This window comes from Phalacrocorax carbo, chromosome 3 (genome assembly GCF_963921805.1).
Source record: "Phalacrocorax carbo chromosome 3, bPhaCar2.1, whole genome shotgun sequence".
NCBI classification, from domain to species: Eukaryota; Metazoa; Chordata; class Aves; order Suliformes; family Phalacrocoracidae; genus Phalacrocorax; species Phalacrocorax carbo.
This window is the reverse complement of record NC_087515.1, coordinates 22,655,093-22,680,866: the sequence shown is the minus strand read 5'-3', so window position 1 is coordinate 22,680,866 and position 25,774 is coordinate 22,655,093. Positions and strand designations below refer to the sequence as shown.

The window sequence follows — 25,774 nt, the reverse complement described above, 5'->3', positions numbered from 1 at the left end:
GGCAAAGTACATTAATTCCTTTTAAGTTGCATTTAAAGGTGGTGGAATAATGTAAGGCAGGCATTAAATCGGATCTTGTCTCTGAAGATACAGATTTATGTTAAAACCAAGGCCAATGAGGAACAGAGTGTACTTTGCTAAGGAAAAAGTGCAGTTTTTTCTGAGAACGTTACAAGAATTCTTCTTCTGTATTTAGATACAATGATGTCTTTCCATTTTTTTGTTGCAGATTCTTGTTCATGAAAACAAAAAAGTAGAAAATCTTTTAAGGGTCTGGGTGGGGAGAGGGGATCTTCTATGTTTTAACTATAAGAGTAATTTCCTCTTATTCTGTGGATAGACACCTTGGTTAGTCTTTCATTACTGATTTACTGATTTCTAGAAAGAAATATTTGCTTTGAAATGCTGCTTTTAAAGACATGGTTTATTCAGCTTTTGTGTAACTTCCATGAAATACTGAGGCTGTAAACACTGTAGCATTTTAGCCCAAATGCTTTGGAAAGTCGACTGTTGTCTTGCCCCGCCACCGTCCTTGCACAGAAAAGTCATTGACTTGGATTTTCAGCGTTACATCTGTTTTGGGTCATTTGTGAAAGGTTTGCTAGCAAATCAGGCAGTTCAAAACTAATGCTTGTGTTGACTACTTGGTTAATTTCTTGTATATGACCTGTTGTTTGAAAATATATTTTTAATAGCCTGTGAGTTTTCTTAAATGAAATTCTATACCCAAAGTGAATATGTGCCTGCATGCTAGTAACAATGTTTGTGACTCCATGCTGTGTGGAGACTGTGCTTTGTAATTTTTGCATTCATGTCAAATCTCCATGAATAGGTAAACTAAACCAGCCCCAAACCTTGATTCTTATGAGAGGTGTAATGCTAATGCCTTTGCAAATAAGAACACTTCAGGTGTGGCAAAGCAGAATCAATACCTGATTTAAACTTAACATAATTCTACACTTGTTTTACACTATATCCTATACAATTCGGTCAAATACATTGAACCAATTAATATAGATTATTACCAATCATCTGAGCATGCCTGGTTTCTAGTGATTTGTTTTCTATCCATGTAGTGAGCCGCTTTTGCTCCGTTTGATTTGATTTGATTTTTTGTTTAAAGATGCGACTAGAATTTTGAAAATGCTAATTTAAGGCAATGGGAATTTTTTCCTTTTTAAAGGGATGGGGGAAAATGTAAGAGATCTTAAATTCAAGTCCACTTGGGAATTTGATAATCCAGTTAAACATTCTTTCAGTGACAACATAAACATTCACCGTTAGTTTTTACGCTTACAATGACTGTTGGTGTTTATGTATTTATTTCAAAGCTGGATGTCTTTTCAGAATCTTCAGTGACTTTCAGTGGTAAATGCTTAGCCATTGATACCCCAGTAATGTTGAGAAACTTATAGACAGGAACCTTGACTCTGACCTGGGATCTGAGTCCTGCTTATGAATTTGTACAGAATTTCTTTCTGACTTTCCAACATGCATCCTTACATTCTTGTGCTTCAAATTTGCCTGGGAGCCAGTGGGGATAGGAGACTTACCCTCCATAATAGAGATGCTGTCTTAAGCTGCCACTTTAATATAAAGCATTTGGAGTATCTTTGTAGGTGTTTTTGGAACAGTATCCAAACTATGTTGGACTGGTAGCTACCCCTACAGCACATATCACTTTTATAGTGATGCTGTACAGCTAACTCCTCTGCTCCTCAGATATAGCAAAGCCTTATGCCTAGTGCAACTTGTATTGAAAGATCTGGATTTATCAGATTTTCAATCAAGCAACTGATTGAATTAGTAATGGATTGAATGAAGCTTCCAGAAGATTTAGCAGAGAAAAAAACACATTCTTATGTAGCTTCTTCATGAAAGGGGCTGTTGAATTCATTGACCATTGGAGGTGTCTGACTTGCTCACTGGGAAATGAATATTTGTGTAATTCACGCCCCTGCCAGGTGAATTTTGATTAGCAGCACTTGCAAGCAGCTCTCGAAAGTTGAGCTGTGCACCAGCCTGTGAGAGAATGGTGCCTACAGAGAAGTGTTTTAGGAGGGGACAGGTGAAGCTGCGAAGACCTTACAACAAATGGTCTTCCCATAAACTCCTCCATGTTGAAGGCCTTGAAAAGATTGCCTTTGATCTTAGAAGTCTCTGAGGATGTGTTCAGTCTGCAGCAGGGAGATCTCCTGTTTGGCAGGTGAAACTCTTCTCAGATAATTCTGTGCTGACTTAAGTATTTGTTGTCTTTGTTGGATGTAACATTGCCTGAACCAGAGCTCCTTTAGCCTTGTAAGGTTTTTCTTTCAAATTCACTCCAAGATAGGTTTTCTGTGCTGTCTTTTGGGCATGGAACAATTTTGTCCTTGAGGTACAAGAGATCTCAATGAACGTACCCAGACTGAGGTGACAAAAGACTTGGGAGGAACCTGATTGGGAGACCTGCTGCTCAGGTGCTGCTCTCTGATCTGCCACTGGTATGTGGACTCTTAATACCAGTGGTTTTGTTGCAAAATGACAGCACAGTTTATTAGTGATTTACACAGTCAAAATCGAAATGACAGCTGCTAATTGCACAAGGCAGTGTTATGCTGAAGTTATTGGACCTTTCGGCATGCAGGGTTTTCTGATTGAGTAGGGCCTCTCTGGTGGTACAGGTAGTATTCCTGAGGCTTTCATAACCTTCCTAGCATAACTGTGCGCTAGAGGGGGAAAATAAATAAAAAATAAATCAAAAGAACATTTAACAAGTACTTCGTATGAAAGTTCATTTTGCTCTTGGTGTTACTAATAATGTGACAGTGGCACTGAATGCTCATTTTTATACACAGTAGTAAATACATTTTTTTGAGAGGAACTAATGAACTGATTTTCTACTCCTAAATTGTTCAAGAACTTCAATTGTTTTGATTAACTAGAAATTAAATATAATGTGGTCCCTAGCACACAGATTGGAGAACAATGATCTTATTTTCTCTTTTCCTTAAGTGAAAAGTAATTAATTTCTGCAAATAGCTTGAAAGGACTGGGGGAGAAGTGAAATAAAAGAGAAAATTCTAATCAATATGATGCAACAGAAATGAGATTATATTGTAACCCTCGCACTATTTTCTGTAATGTTATATCTTGCCTGGAATAAGAGTTAGGGCCTAATAAAGGCAGACAAAGCAGAAGTTCAGAACTAGTAACAGCACCTGTGTCTGCTACGGTAAAAAGTATTATGAAAAAACACATACTTTTTCCATGAGGCTTAACTGTTCTTCAGAGTTTATGCCATAGGAAATGCACTTTTTGTACCTTGAATGTTGCCTGAACATTATTTTGCCTGTGCGTGTTGTTTTGAGTAAAGGAGGCATTCAGTGGTGTATTAGAAAGGAACCCGTGAAGAGATATAAACCATTAGATTTGATAACTTAAACCGATTTCTGACTGGGGAAGCACAGCAAAAAATTGCCCTTTGAGCCATTGAATATTCCTCTGTAACGTATGGCAATGCCCATTGCTAGATAAAAATAATTAGTTTCGAGGTACTGTGAAATTTGATGTATGGCAGCATTTTCCATGCATGAATTCTTACTCACTTTTAGAGCACTATCTACTCTGTACACTAAGATCATCAGTTAAATACTTCATGAATTTCTAATTTCGTCCAGACTATGTATTTTATCCTGAATTTATTATAAATAGCAGCTGAATTTCTTTTAGTAGCATGTCCTTTACTTCTTCCTCCCCGCCAAAGCCAACACAAAAAAATGTGAAAACTAAAAGGCAGTCTAGACACTGAATAAAAAAATGGAAAAATTTAGGCAAATATTTAGAGGGACTACGAAGATAGATTTATAGGCTTAACTATGTGCAACAGCAACTAAATTCACCATAAGCCTTATTTCCTTCTAAGACAAAGGAAAATAGTTTAGCTCTAAGAAAGAGTTATCTGTGACTCACTCAAATTTGATGTCTTGCTCTTTTAGTTCTTGTTGGGTTTCGTTACATCAGATCTAAGGAGTCACAGAGGAGATTATTCAGTTATTTGCACTAAAACAATGAATGCTGGAAATCTGTTGAGTGCGTAAAATTTCTACTGGAGGGAGCAAATGGTATGGACTGGGGTGTGTTAAAAGTTGTGGCATAATGTGAATATAGTGAATACAAGTGTAAGAATTGTGCCCAAGAAATGAAGCCCTTGTTTATTATTCTTGGCTGTTGTATTTTTATGACACGATTTAAGAGGTCCATTTGCATTCTATTCTGCTAGTCTTTGTGGATGTTACCAGCCCCTTCCTTACTCAGTGTCTGTGAAATCAGTCCCCTAATTAGAGGTTACTCCCATGACTGTGAAGAATTGTGTGTGTTTTAGGAATATTATAAAAATGCTATCAGAAATGAGGCATACTTGTACTATTTCACCGAGAAATAGTACTTTTTCCTATGAAAACATGATGTTGAATCTATGTGAGATCAAGTAAGAAAAACTTTCATCATCGTATAATATCTTTTAACATGTCTGTTTTAATCAGTGTCGTTATTTAGTCCTTCCAATAACCAATCATGTGGCAAACAAGACTGTTGTTTCCAAAATTTGTCATGGGATATTCTTCCAAAATGTTACCTGCAGACCATATAGGCAATATTGTTCTTACTCTCACTTTTTCATGTATAAGATGATAGCTTCTCTCATTAGATCCGAGTACTTGCTCTCTTGTTGCACAATTTTTCTAGGTGAAGTTTTAGTGGAAAATGAATGCATCGTTTTATGTTTAATGTTATCTGTATTAAAACAAAGGCAGATATGTTGCAGTCAGCTCTAATATATAATGACTGGTGAGTGAACCTAAGAACGACAGTACCAGCAAGGTGGTACAAACCTTTGTTACCCTGCTTCCATTTAGGTTAGCAGCACTTGTCTTATACAGTGATGTTTATTTAAAAAGACAGTCAGAGTAAGGACCTATGAAGTGAGAAGTAGAGTTTGTTGTTTTTTTTTTTAAATTAGAATAGTGCCATACTTGGATGAAAAAACAAGTCTCATGTCTCATTGGTTGAGGTATTGGGGTTTTGCTCAGAAAATGTGAGGTTCCTGTTGCAGAACTGCTTAGTTCATGGCATTGATTTATGCCTGAATTTCTCTTTGTATGAAATGACATTAGCAATAGTTAATTTAGTTTTTAAAGAGCTTTCAGAACATGTATAAAACATGTCAATGCATACAGGGTGTTATCTGACCCCCTAGGTACTTGCTGAAGACGACTAGCTGGTTTTTGAGAAGGGTGCTGTGTGTAGGCTGCCCTTTACAGGTGAATTAGTTAACACAATTATGGTTATTCTCAGGCAAATATCTTTCCCGTTTTTTGTTATGATTTCAGCATGCTGCTCCCCATGTTCATATGACTAATGGTAAGGCCTTGCAGGCCAGTGCAAGTGCCATTAAGACAAGCACCATTCCAGTGATCAAGAGACAGAGGCAAAATTGGCTTGATGCTTCAGATGATGGTTTCTTTATAGCTACAGAAGAGACCAGGTAAGAGAAATTAAATCTAAGCAGGGAACGAGGATTCACTGCATACATGTTACTGATCCACTATTTGAATAAGATTTTGTCATTATTATTTGACGTTGCGTTACAGTGAAGAGCAATGCTACATCAAAACATACACCCAACCTTGCATCTCTTGCATACTAATATTATGAGTATTACACTAATAAGACTTGTTCAGTCAGGACTACTTCTCTATGGCAAAGATTCAAACTTTTTAATTGCTACTAATTGTAGTTCATATACAATGAAGTTTAAGGCACTTCTGATCATTCAGCAAAATGTAAATGCATCCACAATGTAGGTTATACTCTAAAATTTTCAGAACTTGAAAAATGCATAGCACACAATACAGAAATATACAGGAGATAGTATCTTTTCCAGGCTAGAAATTTATTTCCTTTAAAATCGGCTAAGGTTATAATATTTTTCAGCCTTTCATTTACAGATTAATTGGTAAAATTTAATGAACTTTTGCTTTTCCCAATAGAGCTTGATATCACAGAAGAGTCACTGGTTTTCTGGAGGCTCCTCTGTTCTTTTCTTTACCTGTTAAGGTCTGGCCATTCCCTGATTAAATTCAGACTAAGACAAGAAGTTACAGTCTATTTTTGTAAGCTGTGGTTTCTGGCCTGTTATTTAAAAACCTTTAAAATCTTGCTTAAGCAAGGGGATTATTATGGCAAGTAATATTAATCTGCTTGTCACTTCTGTGATTATTTCACAAGCCTAGAAAAGCTGGTAGTTGAACAAAATTGTAAATAATAAACTGAGGGAAGAGAACAACCATATATAAATATAGAGCTAACCAAGGAAAATGTGCATATTTAGTCCTGTTTATGGTAAATTCAGCTAGGGAAGTCAAAATACTAGTACATGACAATTTGGTGGTTATTTCAAGATCAATTAAGTATGGCAATTCATTTTTCTTTTGTATGAGGAATGCGACAATTCAGAGAGAGTGATAGGAAGATGGTGAGCTCTTAAGCTTCTTATATCTAGCCCAGATTGATAGCATTCACTATTTTGAGAGTTGTTTGATGGAAAGAGCTTAGTAGTATCAGACTACTCCCTAGTGATTATACCCTCAAAGTGAGACTGGTAACCTAAAACACTGCTTTAGAAATTTTAGAATTTTCAATATTTTTAAAAAATTATTACAAAGAAGTGCCTGTCAAAGATTGAGGCGAGCCCTACACTTACAGTGTTACTCTCTTTCCACTGACCTCAGAGGTAGCCCAGACAACTGGCCTAGACTGGATGTTTAAATTCTAGGTGATCAAATTACGGTGAGATGAATCCTGCCTTTGCAAAATGCTCTCATCCACGATATCCCTGCCTGTTCCCATCCTAGGAAATCCCCTCCCCACTTCCATGGCTGTGGACACCGTACCCAGGCCAGGCAGCAGGGCAGAACTTGCTCTCTCCCCATCTGCCCCCACGGTGGTGGTAAACAAGGGTCTTAGTCCTCAGGACTCTGTGTCTGCTGCTCTTCTCCAAATCATTAGAAGTTTAATGAGTGACATTTGAAATCTCCTGGTATTGGGAAGATAGGGTGGTTAGACCTCACTGATTCTCCCTCAAACAAGGAGGTGCCTGAAAATATTGTGCTGCATCACTCTGGCCACTGCTGAAGAAGCACAGCAGGGAATGCTCGAGGACTGGCATGGGTTGAGCCACCCCAGCAGGGCCGTTCTCAGTCTGACCAGAGCTAACACTGTTATGTTCGGTGTCAGTACATAGTCATGCACATTCCTTCTATGCTAGCAACACACAAAGAATAATAGTGCCTCACTCACATTAATCTTCAAAACTATAACTAATAGGAGTCAGCAACTTTTTATCCTTTGAAACTCCGTTTCACATGAGATCTGTTCCTTCTCTCTCTCAGGGCTTTTCCTTTTTTTAATTTCCTCCCCGTCCCTCTCCCCATCCCATCCCCTTTGATTCCTTCCTGACCTCAGGTGTGCTTTCTCCTTTCTGACTTTTCCCTTTGATCCTTTGATTCCCTTCACCTTTACTCCAAGATTATTTAGAAGAGATGGTGTAGCTCATTCTCCTCTGGGCTCTCACTTCCCTCCAGCCTTTGCAGCTCGAAGTGGAAAGCACTGCCTGGTTCTGCTACTAGGAATGTAGTGATGCCCAAGAGACAATTAAATGCTCTGCTCTCTGGGGGAAGGCTGAATGGACACTAGTCTCTGGCAGCCAGCCTGTCCTGTGATAGGAGTTCACATAGCTGAGCACAGGCGTGACACAGCTGAATGCAATATAATTGCAATGGGAAGAGATATCTAGGGAGGAGATGTTTGTGAAAAAGCAGCAAATGATTTATCCAGTCCTGTCATAGAATGAAAAACAAAAAATCAGTTGCCAGTTTGCAGCATTAGGTGTTTAAATATGTTCCGCACATTCAGCTCAGAAATAATCATCCCTTTCGAGTCAAGGTAACAACTCATTCTTTAGGGCACTTTTTTGGTGCTGCATCAGGATCCTATTTGTTTTATCATATGTATTTGTTCATTAAAAATACATGTAAGACAGACACATTGAATCATAGAATCATAGAATAGTTTGGATTTTAGTTTAAAACCATTACGCCTTGCCCTACCACAACAGGCCCTGCTAAAAAGTCTGTCCCCATCTTTATTATAAGCCCCCTTTAAGAACTGAGAGACCACACTGAGGTCTCCCTGGAGCCTTCTCCAGGCTGAACAGCCCCAACTCTCTCAGCCTGTCCTCACAGGAGAGGTGCTCCAGCCCTCGGATCATTTTTGTGTCCTCCTCTGGACCCACTCCAACAGGTCCATGACTCTCCTGTGCCGAGGGCTCCAGATCTGGACGCAGTGCTCCAGTGGGGTCTCACCAGAGCAGAGTAGAGGCGCAGAATCACCTCCCTGGTCCTGCTGGCCGCACAGCTTTTGATGCCGATACAGGTGGCTTTCTGGGCTGCAAGCACACGTTGCAGGCTCCTGTACAGCTTTTTATACACCAGTACCCCCAAGTCCTTCTCTGCAGGGCTGCTCTCAATCCCTTCATCCCCCGGCCTGTATTGGTACTGGGGGTTGCTCTGACACATGCTATTTACAGCAAAAGGAAAAATGTTTTTCAATATAATTACAGCCTGCAAAAGGGAAAATATTTTTCAGTATAATGTTTTATTTGCAACAGTCCATAACAATTTTCATTTCTCCATCCTAAAGCATTTTTGTTTGTGCAGTGAATTAAGGTTTAACATTTATATTTCTATAAAACATTAAGTAGGGAGTCTAGAGGGTAAATTTTCTCAGACATTTAGCTAAAAAAAATGATACTACAATAGTTGGTTGAGGAAAAAAAAATGTAGTATTGCTGCTAAACTAAATAAGGTGCCAGGGTATTTCATGATAACCAAATCAAAGATGCAAAACATGAGCATTCTAAATTTTATTATTTATTAATAGATAAATATATGTATTTATGCCTATAGCTCCTTTTTAGAAGATATTTTAAAAGAAGTTACCATCCTTCCCCTCTGAATTTAAGCACCAATCATATTTCTGTAAAGTTAAATATTGTCTATCTAATTGCTCACAGATTCAGGATATTTGTAGTGATGAATGAGTAGGGAGCTAAATGTTCAGAGCAGTGAAAATAATTGTAGAAATTATATATCATCTAAGCTTTCCAAAGTAACCCTTGGAGTTACCCTGGCACTTTAGGCCAGTGCCCTTCACTCTTCACTCAGGCCACAGTTCAACAGTGCCCGCAGGTACACTTCAAATTTAGCGTGAGCATATGTATCATTGAAACAAAAAGACTGGAGTTTACATGTGAAGTTCAGCATGTTTTAGGTGCTGATCTGCTCTTCAGAGCAGAACAGGAATGTACTTTGTATCAGTTGTAATGTGCATCCTTACACGTTTCAGCTTTTTTTTTTTTTTTTTTGGAAGCTGTAGCTCTTTGAAAGCAGTGTCCTCCTCTGTTGTGTATCAGTACCTGCACATCTGGGGGAAAATGCCAGCATAATTCCCATTTGTATTCCCCTCTCTCCAAGCCCAGAGGTCTCTGCAAAGCTGGGCTGCACATTAGCATGGTGCTGAGCCCCAGTCATTACAGCCGCTGGCCAGTTCTGGGGAGGGACAGAGTGAGTTTGCGTCTGCCTACATACTAGTGCCATGAATGAATCACCTGTATGAATTTCTTGATTGATCGATACCTATATATAGAGATCCCCTTCCTGAATACCTATCAGCATGCTCTGTGACTTTTGCCAGTAAATATAGAGGTCCCCAGTTTTTCTATTTCATCTATGGTGACAGGCTGCACTCTCCATTCAAAAGCCTTCCTGATGCCTGTGTGAGTCCAGCTCACTTGGGATTTATATGCCTTTGTTCGGTCACAGGCTCAAAGCAGAGATTAATCTAGGCAGAAAACCAGGTGACAGTTCAAGAACACTTACCTTCACATTACATCATAATTTTATGTTGACCTTTGCTGGATTTAACATTTTTGTATTTTCCTTTATTCGTACTCTCTTTGAATGAAAAAGGAATTCTCATTCCCTACTGCGAAATAACTTGCTCAAGATTTTATTCTGAAGTGCAAATCTGTTTACACAATTTATTGAAAAATCACTCTTTAAAGAGCCTTATATTTATCACTGCTCACCAACGGAGACTCCTTATTTCTTTTTAATATAATTAGATATTAGCCTCTATGATTCTACTAGAACTAGGTGCGTGCTTTAGGATCAGCCGAAAGTCTTATAACTATAAAAGGTTTTTATTCAGGGCATTGTACTAAATCACCTTCGCTCTAAGGAAGCTTTTTGGGTTTTATTCCCCTTTTGTTGACTAGCTGTAACTTGGATTCTTTTGTAGGCCCTGTTAGAGGTTAATGCAGAAACTGACTATACTGTGTGAAATTAAATTCTTTATACTGAATCACCATTCTTGGAATTAATAATGATTGAAAAATGGGAAAATTCATATTATGAATTTTAATAAAAATATATCTGCTTAATATCTGCTGAATTATATGAGAGATAATAATAATCCATGAATAAAATTAGTAATATAGCGGTTGGATGTCAAGGGAAATGTATCTGTTGATTAAAACTTTTCTTACCAATTCTAGGTATGCAGCGTGCATACAGTTCCTATACACATGCTCTGTCCATAATAGAACGCACATGCATGCTAGTGATCATACTTGTATAGGAACAGCTAAAACACTGTGTGGCAAATGAATTTTTTTTTCAGCATTTGCATTATAAGAAATGTGTGGAAATGTTTGGCTGAATGGGTTATAGCAGCAGATTCCATATGCTTTCCCTTCATGGGCCAAAAAGCATATTTGCATATAGAACTGCAGTTGAATGACTCGATGCTTGTTTCCTTTCAGTGCTGAAGCAGTTAGAAACCTTCTCACGGTAAGTGCAATTCCATTGGGAATGAGTTAACTGCAACTGCTAAAATTAGAAGCTGATCCTTAGCTGTTACCAGCAGACATTGCTTCCTTTTTGCTGATAAAATGATTTGAGAGGCATCCCTGTGGCAGCTTTATATAGGCAGTTTTCCTGTTCTTCACTTCATGTTCTGTTTCCAAAAGGAAAAGCTTCCCTTGATTTGTTGAGGTACTACGTAAGGATATCACAATTACCTGATACCACTCATTTTTATTTATGCATGTCTCATAGCACACACAAAAAGCTTAAAAGCCAAAGTTGCATGATGAGAAAGAAGAGAATGTGAGGCTGACAACCTACTTCAGCAAAATATTGAGTCTTGCCTTGCCATCAGTAGCCTGGTTCTTTTGCAGAAGTGGGGGAGTGTAATGCTGGTGCTCACAGCCCTTTGTGCTCCTGCATACGCCCCTAGTACTCTTTGCATTGTAGCTTTATCAGTGTAAACCCTAACCTGTACCTCTAAAAGCAAACTGAAAACTCAGGTGAACCAAACCCTTCTAAGTGTCACCAATATTAAGAATTGTGAATGACCTGCCTGCGACCTTTCTCCCTCCCACATGTGTTTTAATCGATGCTTAGACAAGGTCCGGCACCGTGTTTGAGTTACCACGTGTAGCATGTTGCTGGGAGAAAGGGGGAAAGTGGAGGAGTAAGTCTCCAGTGACTGGGGTCTGCTTTACAGCACGTGGGTGCAGGTCGAGATCAGTCAAGAGTTCCAAAGCTAACTGCTCTCATCCTTCTTCCTCTTCACACATGCAAATCGTATCACCGAAATATTCATAGGTATGTTTATTATTTTTTTCAGTTGTCCCCAAGTGTGCAAAAAAATCTGTGCACCAAGAAAAGTATTTTTAATATACACTCAGGGATGACCTGTGCTTTTCATAAAGATTTGATTTGAATTGGGATCCTGGGTTTGAACTTCACCATACTTGGATCCAGGGCATAGTGCATTTTCATTTCTTACCTGCATGGCGCTGTGGCCATTAGACCCTGACCCTGTAACTGACTGCATGAAGATGCCTGGCGGCACCCTTGGAGCATCAGCTGCAAGCCTGAGAATGTGATGCACCAGCTACTACTCTCTAACAAAAAAATCAGCCTCTAAGGATGTAATTTTCTGGTTCCTTTACTACTGCTGTCTTATATAGTTGACATGTATCTTGAAAAGCAAGGATTACAGAATATATCCCTCAGAATTATATCTAATCCTCCCTAATAGGATTGCAAATATCTTATTGATTGGCTGCAGCTGAGTGCAGGTGAGCTGACAACCATTTCCAGTCACTGTGACAATACTGAACGTTGGGAATCTGGGGAGGAACTGTCCTTGCTGCAGTTCAGGAGCGGTCCTACTTGGCTGGCTGCTGCTCAAAGTTGTCATATACTCGTGAGAGTGAAAATTCAAAGTGTGATAGTTTCTGTGAGCTATTATTTTGACCTTATTTAGTGTGGACTATTCATGAATGCTGTGCACTGTTCACGCCTTATAAATCATACTTCTCTGAGCTATAGCTGGAGTACTGTAATACAGAATCGCAACCAGTGGTATAGAAACTAGATCATCATCTCTTGCCATTTGTTTCTCCTTGAGCAGTTTTTATGGGCCTATAGGTCTTTTCTTTCACTATTTATCTACATGAGATTTTCCTCTGGCTCCTTCCACAATACCTATGTACTGCGTTCAGCTCTGGGGCCCCCAGCATAAGGAGGACATTAACCTGTTGGAGTAAGTCCAGAGAAGGGTCACAAAGATGATCAGAGGGCTGGAGCACCTTTCCTGTGAAGACAGGCTGAGGGAGTTGGCGGTGTTCAGCCTGGAGGAGAGAAGGCTCCGGGCAGACCTTGTAGCAGCCTTCCAGTACCTGAAGGGGGCCTACAAGGAAGCTGAGGAGGGACTTCTTACAAGGGCATGTACTGATAGGTCAAGGGGTATTGGCTTTAAACTGAGAGAGGGTAGATTTAGATTAGCTATAAGGAAGAAATTCTTCACTGTGAGGGTGGTGAGGCACTGGAACCGGTTTCCCAGAGATGCTGTAAATGCCCCATCCCTGAAAGTGTTCAAGGCCAGGTTGGACAGGGCCTTGAGCAACCTGGTCTAGTAGAAGGTGTCCCTGCCCACAGCAGAAGGGTTGGAATTAGATGATCTTTAAGGTCCCTTCCAACCCAAACCATTCTATGATTCTAAAGTCAAAGTAACACTACTATGATAATGCAAAAGTTTGTTTTTAAAAGCAGGATAATTTCATTAAGCTAAAATCAACTCATCTGAAGAATGTGAATGTTTTTCTTAACATATAAAAGGAATAATAGATATCTACCTGCAAAACATGTACATAACAAAACCCAAAGTTCAGTGTAAGTTGTTTCATTAGTTAGAGCTGGTAGGTTTGAAGAGTGTATGATATCAAGAGTTTTGCATTGTCAGTCTTCAAAACAAATTAAATAAAAGCATTCTGTTTTGGAGCTATGTATTAATCTTCCCACAGTTTTAAGATGACGCTTCAGTGACATTGTAGTAAGCTACTCACCCTGTTGAAAGTTACGTGGTAAGGGAAGGATGTTGCAGTGGTTGGAGTGCTTACCGAGGACTTGGTAAAATGTGATTCAGTTTTCTGCTCCCTCACAGACTTCCCTTGAGACCTCCAGCAGGTCTTTTAAGTCCATATCTCCAAGCATTTAGATGTTTAACTCCTCATATCAAAATTAACAAGGTGTCTGAATAACTTTGTTGAAGACTTGGAGGCAATTGTCAATGTACCCTCTGCTCTTTGAAGAATCAGATGAAGGATCCTTTCACAGGATCCTTGTACATGGAGCAAGTCAGGAGCCTTACAAGGGATCTTGTTTCAGAGAAAATATTTTACCTTTATTGGTAATAAAACCTCATAAAAATGCCGCCCACAGGAGTCCAGAAACTGCTGACTGAAGCTGGGTGATTTGTTAGTTTCAGAGGTGTCTCTGCTGATTAGCAGGTGAAAATTAATTAGTGCACAGCTTCGGTGATGACCGCAGGGAGTCTGAGGCTAAGAACAGATGGTTGTAAATGACCTAGTTACTGCTGCCTGAAAAGTTGCACCATTGGATCTTGTAAAATGATCTTGTCTGATCCTACCCTGTTGTGCGCAGAAACTCAAATATGCTGCCTCTCGATGGTGGCTTAGATACCAAAGTATATTTTGCAATTGCATCTCAGGTAGGAGCTTGAATGTTGTTAATTCACATGACTCAGCTAAAGAGCAGTGATGCTTTTAGAAGTGTTATTCAACCATTTGCAATCTTCTCTGCTCCCCTTGACAAAAGTAATTTCACAATCAGGCAGTAGCTGCAGAAGTAGCCAGAGCATTTTATATTTGGGAAGGGAAATATGACTTCTGAAATGAAAATTTTTGCAAATTTTTCTTGTCTTGGGAAACTTGAGGGGAAAAATAATGAACTTAAATGAAACACAGAGATGATAATAAGGATTGTCTTAAACACAGATGTTGGTGGAGAAGCTCCTGTAGAAGTACTTACCTTTTCCATAAACTTCATTCACTTTGTTAGATCTTCCAGACACGATTCAGCAAAGCTCTTAAATGCACGCCTGACTCGCACTGAGTGCAGTCAGCTAGAGTACATCGCCTAGTCAGTAATGCACCTTGTATGTCAGATGTTAAATTGCGATGTCATGCAATTCTTTTAACTGTTTTCTTACAGTTCTTGACAAATTTTGAGTTTCCTGCAGTATGGTTGGCCATTTCAAAAGGTTTTCCTTCAGAAGCTGTCTTTTGTGTTTGTGCAGAGGATTTGCTGTAGCTGAACCCAGTCCTCTTTGCAGGATGTTTTAAATGAAGGTCTTAGGGCTTAGCTTTTTGTTAGTTTGCTCCTCAGCTTTTTCCTAAATCTGCATCCCCAGTGGGAATGTGTCATCTTGTAATATTTGGTCATCTTCTATTGTGGGAGCTAAAACCAATTTGGTTTTGAATAAGAATAAATTTTTCTCTAAAGAAGCCTCTTTGTATGGGAAGCCAATTTCTCTTTTGAAGCCTTGGGAAACATGCAAAATAACAATAAAAAGGCTAACTTGTCAGACCAGCATACTCTTCTGCATACCTAAGTATTGAAGGAAAGATAAAGACAAGATTAATTATACAGTTATTACCTATAGCAAGGCGAGAGTAACACTAGTTTAGGACTAAAATTAGTGTACTCTCACCATTCCTAAACCATAGAGGTTTATCACATTAAATCTTAGCTATGGATGATTTTAATGCTCAAATGCTGCACAATATCAGTTTTAAGAGATCTTTTTCCCTTTTTACAATTTCTGTGCTACGTGAGCAGTAGTTATTAGTAGAAGCTGGACGCAGGGTTAAGAATTATTTCATTTGAAGGCAGAGAAATACACAGCAATAATCCTAATGCAGATACAGAAACAAGGTAAGTCTTGTGGTGAATGCACTGTTGTTAAAGTTAAATGGCAAAGAAGATGATAAAATTGTGCTGTGGTGAATATGTTCAAAAATATGTCAGTGAATCTCAGTCCTAAAATTCACACAGAACTGCCCACTAACTTTCATTTCTAAGTTGTTCTGTATTGGATTCTTCATTTAAAATTACAGATAGAGGGCTTGATTCTGAATTAGTCGATATTTCAGTATATGTGTTTAATAATTTATTATTATAATTTTCCTCTGATAGGTTTGGTTTGGTTTTTGGGTTCTTTGGGTGTGGGGTTTGGGTTTTGTTTTGGTGTTTTAGGGCATTTGTTTTGTTTTGTTTTTAACTCATTAAGATCTTTTAAATGCATGACCCTCTGGCATTACCTTCTGTAAGTAAGGCTGTGGAAAACCAAATGCTAGTTGGTCTCTTTTTGTGAAAAAGCTTGGCTAAATAACTACATAGGTGTTTTAAATGTAAAATACTGAAGAGAATGTAATGACTGTGACTGTGAAAGCCAGTCACAGAGATAGCTATCAGTTCTTGTCAAACATCTAAGGAGATGTGGCTGGCTGTTCTCCTTGTGCTACAGATAGAGGCTAAAATATTTACCTGACAAAATACAACAAAAGTGTCGTTCTAGTGGAAAAAGCACAGATCCGCACTTTAACATTCCAGAGTTGCCTCTGTTGCTTGATGTGAGACACTAGACAAGTCATTTAACCTCTGAGTAGTTCCACCTTTTTGTCTGTAAACTTTAATAATATTGATGTATACCTACGTTTTAAGGATGCTGTGCAGCTTTTAATTAAGCAGTCCAGCAAGCACTATGTGATACTGTCGTGAAAATTGCTGGCCATAAGAGTGGAGAGCAGGATGAGTGGCAGAAAATGAACTTGAAATAGACCTTTGTTAATGTGAATATGAAGAAAAAGATGAAAATTCAATCTTTGAAATGAAGCTGACCTTAGAAAATAGCATCATCATTCTGTGGCAAAGCTTTCCTCTGTTGATGCCACAGTACAGATTTCTAATCCATAGTCTGCATCGGAGGTTCTGTGTGTAGAGTAAGTGCTGATTATGCAGGAGATTGACAGCGTGGAGCAGAGCCCCAGCGGATGGTTTAGTGAGGGAACTTTTGCTCTCCAACTGTTTCTGGTAAGAATGATTAATTTTGATTTTCAGCTCTTGCTTAATAGCAAGTAGCCAGAATGCCAAGAAGCTCATCCAAATATACTCTATTGGTACATATGTTGTTCCAGGAAAAGTATATGCATAATTGATAAAGAGAAAAACATTGTCAATTTTTTGTGCCTCAGGTAATATTATGAACTGTAATACTGTAAACACAGTGTCCAGGCCAAAAACCTCAGGTGAAACCTACCCTGAACTGATCAAACAAGATACGGAAAGAAAGGAAGAAACAAAAATACTAATAAAAAGCTATACAAAAAGTTTTGTGTTGAAACAGTTCTCCTAATAAATAAAATACTAAAGTAGTTAAGTTGAGGTGTTTAAAGTGTTTCGAAGTTGGAAACAGCAACAAAAGTAAATGACCTTTTTTTCCCCCTGTGGTGCATATAATGGCAAGTTTTCTGTTATCTTTGACTTAGATAAGTGTATTTATGTAACACAATATTTTTGAAAATTTTCAACTCAGTATTTAATGTTGCTGGGGAAATGGCACTTAATGATTCTAGCCAAAGACCACAAACAGAAGTTGTATATTCTGAGCATTTTTGTCATCTTAAAGTCTGGGATAAAGCTGGAATTGTGCATTAATGTGCAAGGTGTTTGGGGAGCAGTTAAAAGCAACATTGCATTCCACTCTTGGCCAGCTCTGATGCACCTCCTCTCCCATTTCTTGCCTGTCTCAGGAAAAAAATATATGCTGCCATGTGGGTAACATTTTCATCTAATAGAGGGTGTTCTTTAATCGTTATACAGAGTGGCCATCCTTCTGCAGAATAACTAGATGGTAATGAAAATTCCTATTGGTAGAGCATGAAGTTATGTAGCGCAGGAATTCACCCACACCCTGCTGATATAGTTAGGAGTAATAAAGGACTTGCTCCGAGATCTTCTGGATTTGTGTCTATGAGCTGTAGAAGGCTTTCTGGCTCCTTGGATTCCCAGGGTGCCTCCATATTGACAACTTTGCAGTGACCTTGTGTGTGCATTCATGGGGAGGAGAGGTTGAGTGACTCTTTCTTTAATACAGCAGGCTTCATGCCTTAAAATGTCTGAAGTAGATGGTAACTAAGGAGAGGCTAATGAATTTCAGATAAGGTGCAGAGCAGCTGTTCCACAGCTCAGGTTACAAGTCTGTTGAAACCTGAGCCATTGTTTTGTTTTAAGGAGTGTGAATTATTTACTTAATTTACCCATTCTATTGAGTTACCTTTGCTAGGTCTTATCAGTTCTAATCCCCTCTACGAAGCTGGATGCTGTGGTGAAACGTCATGAATCCAAAACAAGGCCTTTCTACCTTCTTCGAGGGATTATATAGGATGGTGCTTAACTTCACCAGCATAATCTATATAGGGTTACAAGAAGCCCTCAGAGGAATGAGTGATAATTAGGTCTAATAACCTCCATGGAGTGCTGGTTATTTTTTAAATAGTTGTTTTTGCTAACTGGCCTTGAGCTTGCACTGACAATTTAAATTGCACAAAATTTACATTGCCCTGGAGCAGCATCAACTTCATGAATCTTTGTATAGAATACTTTTTTTTTTTAGTTTAGTTTTTCTCTCTGAATGTCTCAATGGTTAGACTGTTTGCAAGTTTCATATAAAACTTGTGCCAGATGCAAAATGTGGCCTTGCTGTAGTTAATGTCTAAAACTCCACCTTCTTCCAAGGTTGGCAGTATTTTGTGCACCTGGCTCATTTAAGTTGCTGTTTACAATTGGCAGGTCATATCAGAATACTCACACCAATCAAGAGATTAGGTGGAATTTCAGCTATGATTGTCCAAAGAATCAGTTTGCTTGTGCCTGCTCCCAACCTGTGCATATTCCTTGTGCTACCAGCAGCAGTTGAGTAATAATACATTTCCACAGCACTAGGTCTTTGCATATGAGGATGTTGCTCAAATGACATCAGTCTAAGGAAGACTTGGGGAAAAAAATATCAAACCAATTTAGGTAGAGCATGAAACATAATACTATGCCTTAAAACTCTGTAGCCAGGTTTGTATTAGACCCTTAATATATTTTTTAGTGGAAACAGAGCATCAAAAGCACTTCTGGACCTTGGTATTTAAGAAGGGTTATGAACATCTTGAAAGTGTGTGTTTGTGTTGGGGGCGATTCTCCTTCATAGTAAAATGTTTGTTTCTTTCCATTCACTTTCAAAACAAGGTTTGTCATCTGCTAAAATTTCAGTGGGCCTTTACATGCAATTCAATTCTCTCATGGTAAAAACTTCTTCCATAACTTGAATTTATTGAGTATTACTTCTTAAGTACTGTTGGTATAGCTGAATACACCAAAGACACTCTAGTCATCACAACTCTGAGTCTAATGCAGAGGAGGCAAGACCGATGCGCAACAGTTTATATATAGAAGCAGTAACAGAGAGATATGCCTGATATCAGTAGAGATAAAGCAAGTAATGCCTTTAACTCCTATTAAAAAAGGCTTGAAAAACACATTCTTGACTAACATCAGCTGAAGGTCACCTTTATTTTATTCAAGTTTAAAAATTGCTGCTGTTTTAGTGGCATAATTGGAGCAGGCATCTTTGAGTCAGCTTTTAGAAATGAGAAATGTTACCAGCTATCCTATTCCTGAGAAATCTGGACATAAGAGATTATATAGGATTGTGCCTAACTTCACCAGATGGTTAGTTACATGGAATTCACTTAGACCCTGAGAAAGGATTGGTTCATTGAAATGGTTTGCCTGATTAAATTTAAGCATGGCATAAATGCCCTGTGCAGCCTAACTGTTATTTCCACCCAGTAGGTGCCAGTCTGTGTGTGAAACTTGTGAAGAAAAGATAGGTCTTAATAGTGTGTTGTACTTACGTATGTTTCCATATTTTCCTGAATAGGTGCCAGGGGTCTTGCATACCTTTATCTGCAGTTACTAGCTGAAGTATCATGCAGACATAAAGAATTTGCCTTATTTGTACATCAGCAGCAGCGCATCACATTTGACATAGAAATAAGCACAGTGGCCTTTATATACCAATCACCTATTAAAAATTTGATTCTTCTACCTTTGATCTCAGGAGGACTAGAAATACAATGCAAAAGCTTTAAAATACTTTTTAATTCGCATTTCAGAGGAAGTCTGTAACGCATCATACTTCAAGCACCAGTACAAAAGTCGAAGGAAAAAGCAGGGGAAAATGACAATTACTCCTTCATAACAACTGCAAAGGGTGTTATCAACACTATAGATATTAAAGCCATTTACTTGCAATCGCCAAATAAAAGCCTTACGTAATTAAAACATATGGCTAGTATTAACTGAAAAAGGGACAGGAAATTGAACATTAAAGGTGACTCTGCCCTTAATTCACTGTATTGTTGGGGGAGGGAGGAGAGTGTGTTGAAGTGCTTGGAGTGAAAGGGTGACTGACAACCTTATCTTTGAATTTCCTGCCTTTCATCAGCTACTATTACAACCTCCATGTTTAAGTGTTAAAAAAACCCTCTGAAATATTATAAAACCTGAGCAGTGCCTCTCAGAAAGCTTGACTGTATTTAGATGCTAAATTCTTCAGTGCAAACAATCGGTTCCCTCCACCCTTTAGATTTTTTTGCAGTAAAAAGAACAGATTTGGCTTTTAGTGAAATGGTTGTTTAAATATTACATTTAATGAAGTCAGTGGAAATTTCCATTCTTTCTTTTTTATTTCTGAAAGGCTATATCCCAGAAAGCTAATTTGTGGAAGTATTTTCACAATCCTGTTTAAATAGAAGGCTGTTTTGTCTTTTTAGAGTGCATATGAGATTAGTTCTTCCCACAGTCTATATAGAGCTGCTTTCGTTCATACTAAATGAAGACTTGACCCTTTTTTGTGGTTTGCTTGATGTAATGGTGATGACTCCTCCCTTTTTGTTCTGCCTTTTCTCATGCTAGTTTCGAACCAGTATTTAATGAGAGTAACTACAACTTTTCACTTTACTGTCCTTATACAATAATCACAAATTGTAATCACAAATACTTATTGTCCTTACATTTAGTGTCAGCTGCAAATTACTTTCATTAGTAGGAACTTTTGGGCAGTTTATGAAGTTGCCATATTAAAAATTCAAAAGGGCAAACTATTATCTAACATTTTTGTAAACCATGGGCTTCTCAAGTGATTAATGGCCACATTAATTCTGTAAATAAATACACAGTTTGCAAATATATCAAAAGGGATCCAGTTCTGTAAGCTTTTGCCGGAATGATGCCCATCAATAATCACTGTGGGTAACAACTATTATCTATTCGCATCAATTTACAAAACTTACCTGTCTTATTATTTTAGAAATAAGTGTTTCTACCAGCCTCGGGTTATATTTTTACAATTTTACCATTCTGGAAGGAATGCAATATCTTGTCAATCAGTTGAATATCTTTTTAGGCCTAATTTAAGATGACCATATAAAGTACATACTCAAAGAGTAGGTCTATGACTCTGTGGGATTGTGTGAAAAGCCTAAACTGAACTTTCTGGCATTTCATTTCCTTTTCTTTTGCTGTGCTTATTACTGAATGATGCTAAATCCTAATTTGGTATCCCAGGCCATGAGATGCTGATGACATCCCGCTTTCAGGCAACTCAAATTAATACTTCTCTCTACCTTTTAAATATATTAAACAAAATAGTTATGTATTTCAGGATCCTTTTAACCTCTAAAAGCACAGTATACTCTCCTGATGTTTGGCTTTTGGGTTGTTTTTGGTTGTTTTTTTTTTTTTTTTTTTTTTTTTTTAATTATGTTCTCTTCCATGGCCCAGTTACTCGACTGGAAGCTTATATTCCTGGGGATTATTCAACCAGTAACTAAATACGTGTTTGAAAAGTAATATGCAAATTATCATTTTAGTATTCAATAGAATTTATTTTAAGCTGATCCTGTATTTTCAATGTCATGGCCACTTTTTTCAATTTCAGAGTTGACAGCCCATTAAGATGAAAGAGACAAATCAGTTCTTGAGTTACCATCTCAAAGGCTTGATGCAGGTAGACACATCATCAATGTGTAATTTGTAGTCAGGTCACATTTTTGACTTGGAAAATTTGTATTAGAAAGCCTGGTCTCATTTAGAGTTGGGGGCCCCAGTTTGCTTTAATTATTTTCCAAAATCTCTTTAATTCATAAAACTGCCTGAACCTGGGATTCTGGACTTGAGTGAATTCAGAAAATAGGTAATTTTCAAGTAACATCCCATATTCGCGACTCTGCCAATGAAGGTGGTTCTTGACATACTCTGCATGTGTCATTTCTGTGTTTTTTGATACTCTACCCTGCATACACTTAGCATTGTGGTTATTGATTTATAATAGTAGAGAGACAGAGCAGTTGGAACATAAGAAAGCTTTTTGTTTTGGAATTAACTATCCTTGGATGTATAAGATTACAATACAAACACCATGGCCACTTGTAGTTAATATGTTTGTATTATCATCTAAAAGTCTAAAATTAAGGTGAATTTACTGGACCTGAAAGGCACTAGTACAAAAAGCCCAAAGATTCAGGTCATCCTCTATTTGCAGAATTGATACAGTGCAAATAACAGTTGCTCCCAGTCTGTCACTTTTACAGAGGTAACATGTTCACTCGGGTGATAATGAGGTTCGGTTTTTTTTGTGGTCCTTCATTCCTGTATTCATATCACATGTGAGGATTCACCATTTGAGCATTCTGGCCTAAGATTTCATATAATTCAATGTCGTTGTCCAAATATTGTCTAACACCAACTCACTTTTCACTGAGCGATTATCAGTTACTAGTTGGAGACAGCTGTGAATCATCAGTTGATGGACAGGGCTCACTCTTGTTGACTGCAAGTCTCTTTTCCATGAACTAGCCTTCCAGCTCTGGTAAGAGTATTTGTTATGTTTGTTATTGGCTCTTGAGCAGTCTTCTGTTAACAGAAGAGATAAATCTCAGTCTTTATCTCTCTCTTCTTTCCCTCCTTTCCTCCTTCCCTCCTTACAGAAAAATCCGTAAGAAGTTCACCAGATCACAGCTGAAAAGAGCTTCCAGAACACCTTGTTCTCCGATCCTTGCAAAGACAAAGTCTCTCATGAACAATAAGCAGGCACGAACAGAGCCAGGAACCATCGTGCACTGAAGATATAACAGCATCAGCACTACAGTCGTGTCAGAATCATGTTTAATTGTGAATGTGGATACCACAGGACCTTCCACATCTTCAAGGCAGAAACACTGTGTGGACAGGTTGTGGCTGGTTTCTGTGTTCTGGGCAGGATCCAACAGCAGCCCTTGTTTTCCCTCACCTCTGCAAGGGCTACTTCTGGTTCACTGTGCAGACCTATCCCGGATTGTCCTGCTATTCCCTCCGTTCCCAGTATTCAGCGTTGGCTGGTCAAGGAAGGAGGGACTGTTTGCACTGACCACACTGAGGGAGTGTGGATGCAGAGTCTACCCACCACATTTGTCTATGCCTTCTAGTGGCTTGACACAAAAATATGCAGCTTTCAAAACTATTGCAGTGTCTTTAAAGCGGGATTTAGCCTTGAGGGGCTTGCATTTTCAGAAACAGCTGCAAACTTTGGGTGTTCGTATTTTTCAGTATTGGCTTGAGTCGCTTTGGATTTGATTTTTCTGAACTGCTGAGCATCCAGACCCTGAAATGAGGACAAGGAGTTGTTTAGCAGTTCTGAAACCTAGACCGAATTAGGAAGTGACCATAATTAGTGGCCAATTTTCAAAATGCTGACCATATTAGCTTTGGTTAGAATCCTGGAAAGTATTATGTGTGGCAGTGAACATCCAGCTGGACTAGTTGCACGTGTAGGAACTGGTCCCATTGTCTATATATTTGCAAGCATCCACCTATTTCTTTGGATTTTGGGGGATTTTTTTTGCATTTCTTGAAGCCTGTTTTGAATAGTGAAAACCAGCAGAATGCTATTCCCTGGAAAACATGAAGAAATAGAGTATTTCCTATTAGAAATGTCTCTCCACAAAATTATTTCTACATTTTGATGCATCTGGATAAAAATATATCTTGCAGAATGTATTGAAGTTCATAATTGTAAGGCTACAGGTGGATACTTACCATGGAGAGATGATGTGCCTTTTGAAACTACTTGTAGGAAACTGTCAGTCCCCCTGAAAGTGGGAATGGCAACAGAGGCAGGTCTTTTTTCTACTCAGGTACTTACAGGTGAACAATCTCTGTCCTACTTTGAAATCAAGAGGCAATTGTTATGTAGCGCTGCTGTGTAGACCTATTTGGGATATGTTGATTATCTGAGGCAAGTTGTGTCCTTCAATAGGTTTGGTTTCTGTATGGCTTTTTAAGAGGTGGTCAAACACTGGACATGTCATAGTAAGCTGAGATGAGCTTCAAGACTTCTTTTTCTCTTTATTGGGTAGCTCTAACAGTATAGTATAGATGTGAGGTTTTCATCCAGTTGTGGATTTGCACTCAGCTCTGTGGTTAGAAAGACAAAGATGTAAGTGGTGTCACATACCACTGGGTGATTCCCCAAAAATTATTCCCCCCACCCCCATGCTTTTCAGCCTGAAAGACCATCTGTGATCTCAGCCTATAAACTAGCCTTACTGTCCGTGTAGGATTTTGAGCTCTTGAGACTGACCCAGACGCTTCTTCAGAAAAGAGAGCACCTTGACCTGAAGGGACTTGCTGATGATTTTCTGGAGTGATGGATCCAGGTCTTGTCCGCTGTCCTTCACCAGCAAGAAAAAGGGTGAATACAAAGGTATTCAAAAGGAGAGACTATGACATGAAGTGCTCCTTGTACCCTGGCACCCTAGTGAATGTCACTGATTTGGACTCAATTGGAGAAGACCTGGGATTCATCTGCTTATAGTTCTTTCTAGTAGCTGCTGAAGTGTGCAGCCCTAGGAGCCTCTTCTAGCCACGTGATTTGCTTTTTCCTCACAACAGGAGGGATTTTCATCAGATAACTGAGCGGAGACAACCTATTCTTATTAGGAAGAATTGCTTTTATTAACTACAACATATGGAAACACCTTCTGTATAATAGCTTCCTCACCCATTAAAATAAAGAAAACATGATTATTCAGCAATCTGTTTGAATGAAAGTATGAAAAACATGAACAGAAAGAGCTTTGTCTCCCTCAGGCATCAGTGAAATCACACACAGCAGACTCATTTTTGAAGTGTCATTAGCTGTAAGGTGGTGGATTTTTTATCCTGCCTTATTAAGCTTGTACTCAAATTATTTCTTTTAGTCAGCGTGCTATGGTGTCTAGCCAGTATTCTGTAAAATCTCTGTGTGTTTCTGCTTTCGACAAAAGTATTAGTATCTGTAATAGTCTGTCGTGAAGTTATATTTTCTTCTTTCCCTCTGAGGATAGAGAGATTGGTAACATGGCTCCCTGTTACGCAGCCAGCTGCCCGATACCGTTATCTTTTGCATCAAATAGCCAAGGTAAGGAAGAATCCTTCTTTGCAGCTTCAAGCTGAGGTGCTTCATCTGGATACGCTGGAAATAGTGCTGTGCCCCTGCCTGGCAGAGTCATTTCACAGGTTGCAATAGCTACCCTTGGGGTGGGTAAGCCATGGAGGAGACCGATTGCTGGAATAACTTCTGCCCTGTCTTTAAACTGTTTTGCATGCAGCTGCACAGAGACTTTCCCTCCCCTAAATGCACACAGTGCACAGAGATACTGCACGCCATGTATCGCACCTTTGTCTTTACCTGCTCTCTCTCAATATTCCCTTTCCTGCAAGATATTCTCCAGAGATGGTTACAGGATTTACCTGTGAATTTCAACCAAAAGCATTGATGGAAGATTAGCTGAAGACACGTTCCTGATGGTTTGGGCATAAAGTTTTAAATTTTTGTAGAAATTGTGACACTCCTTACCGCAATGTCTTGCAATTCCATGCTTTCTGTTGAGTTAAAGATTTTTCCACTGGCTATGAGCAAAGATGACACATTCCTGTGTAAAGTGTAACAGTATAATCACAGCAAATCAGAGCTTAGTACTGTTTTTATCAAGCTTCCCAAGATAGTTATTTTAAAACTAGCTAACATATATCAGTCATCAACAATGACACTGACTAAAAACATAAACCTCAGAAACAAGGACAAGGAGTTTGGTACTTACCATGGCTGTAAGCAAGAGAATCTAGGCAGCATCAGCACTGCATTTGCAATATGTTTTATTTTCCTGTTA

General features: G+C 38.7%; 1 protein-coding gene across 1 annotated transcript in view; it reads left to right on the top strand.

Annotated features, from left to right (window-relative positions):
• MTA3 (metastasis associated 1 family member 3) overlaps positions 1-22,823 on the top strand; it is a 136,126-nt gene extending 113,303 nt beyond the window's left edge. Inside the window, exons 18-19 of the mRNA XM_064446122.1 lie at positions 5,370-5,524; positions 22,574-22,823. Of these exons, the coding sequence (XP_064302192.1) occupies positions 5,370-5,524; positions 22,574-22,709 (291 nt within the window). The 3' untranslated portion in view covers positions 22,710-22,823. The remainder of the gene's footprint in view (positions 1-5,369; positions 5,525-22,573) is intronic.
• The last annotated feature ends 2,951 nt before the right edge of the window (positions 22,824-25,774 follow it).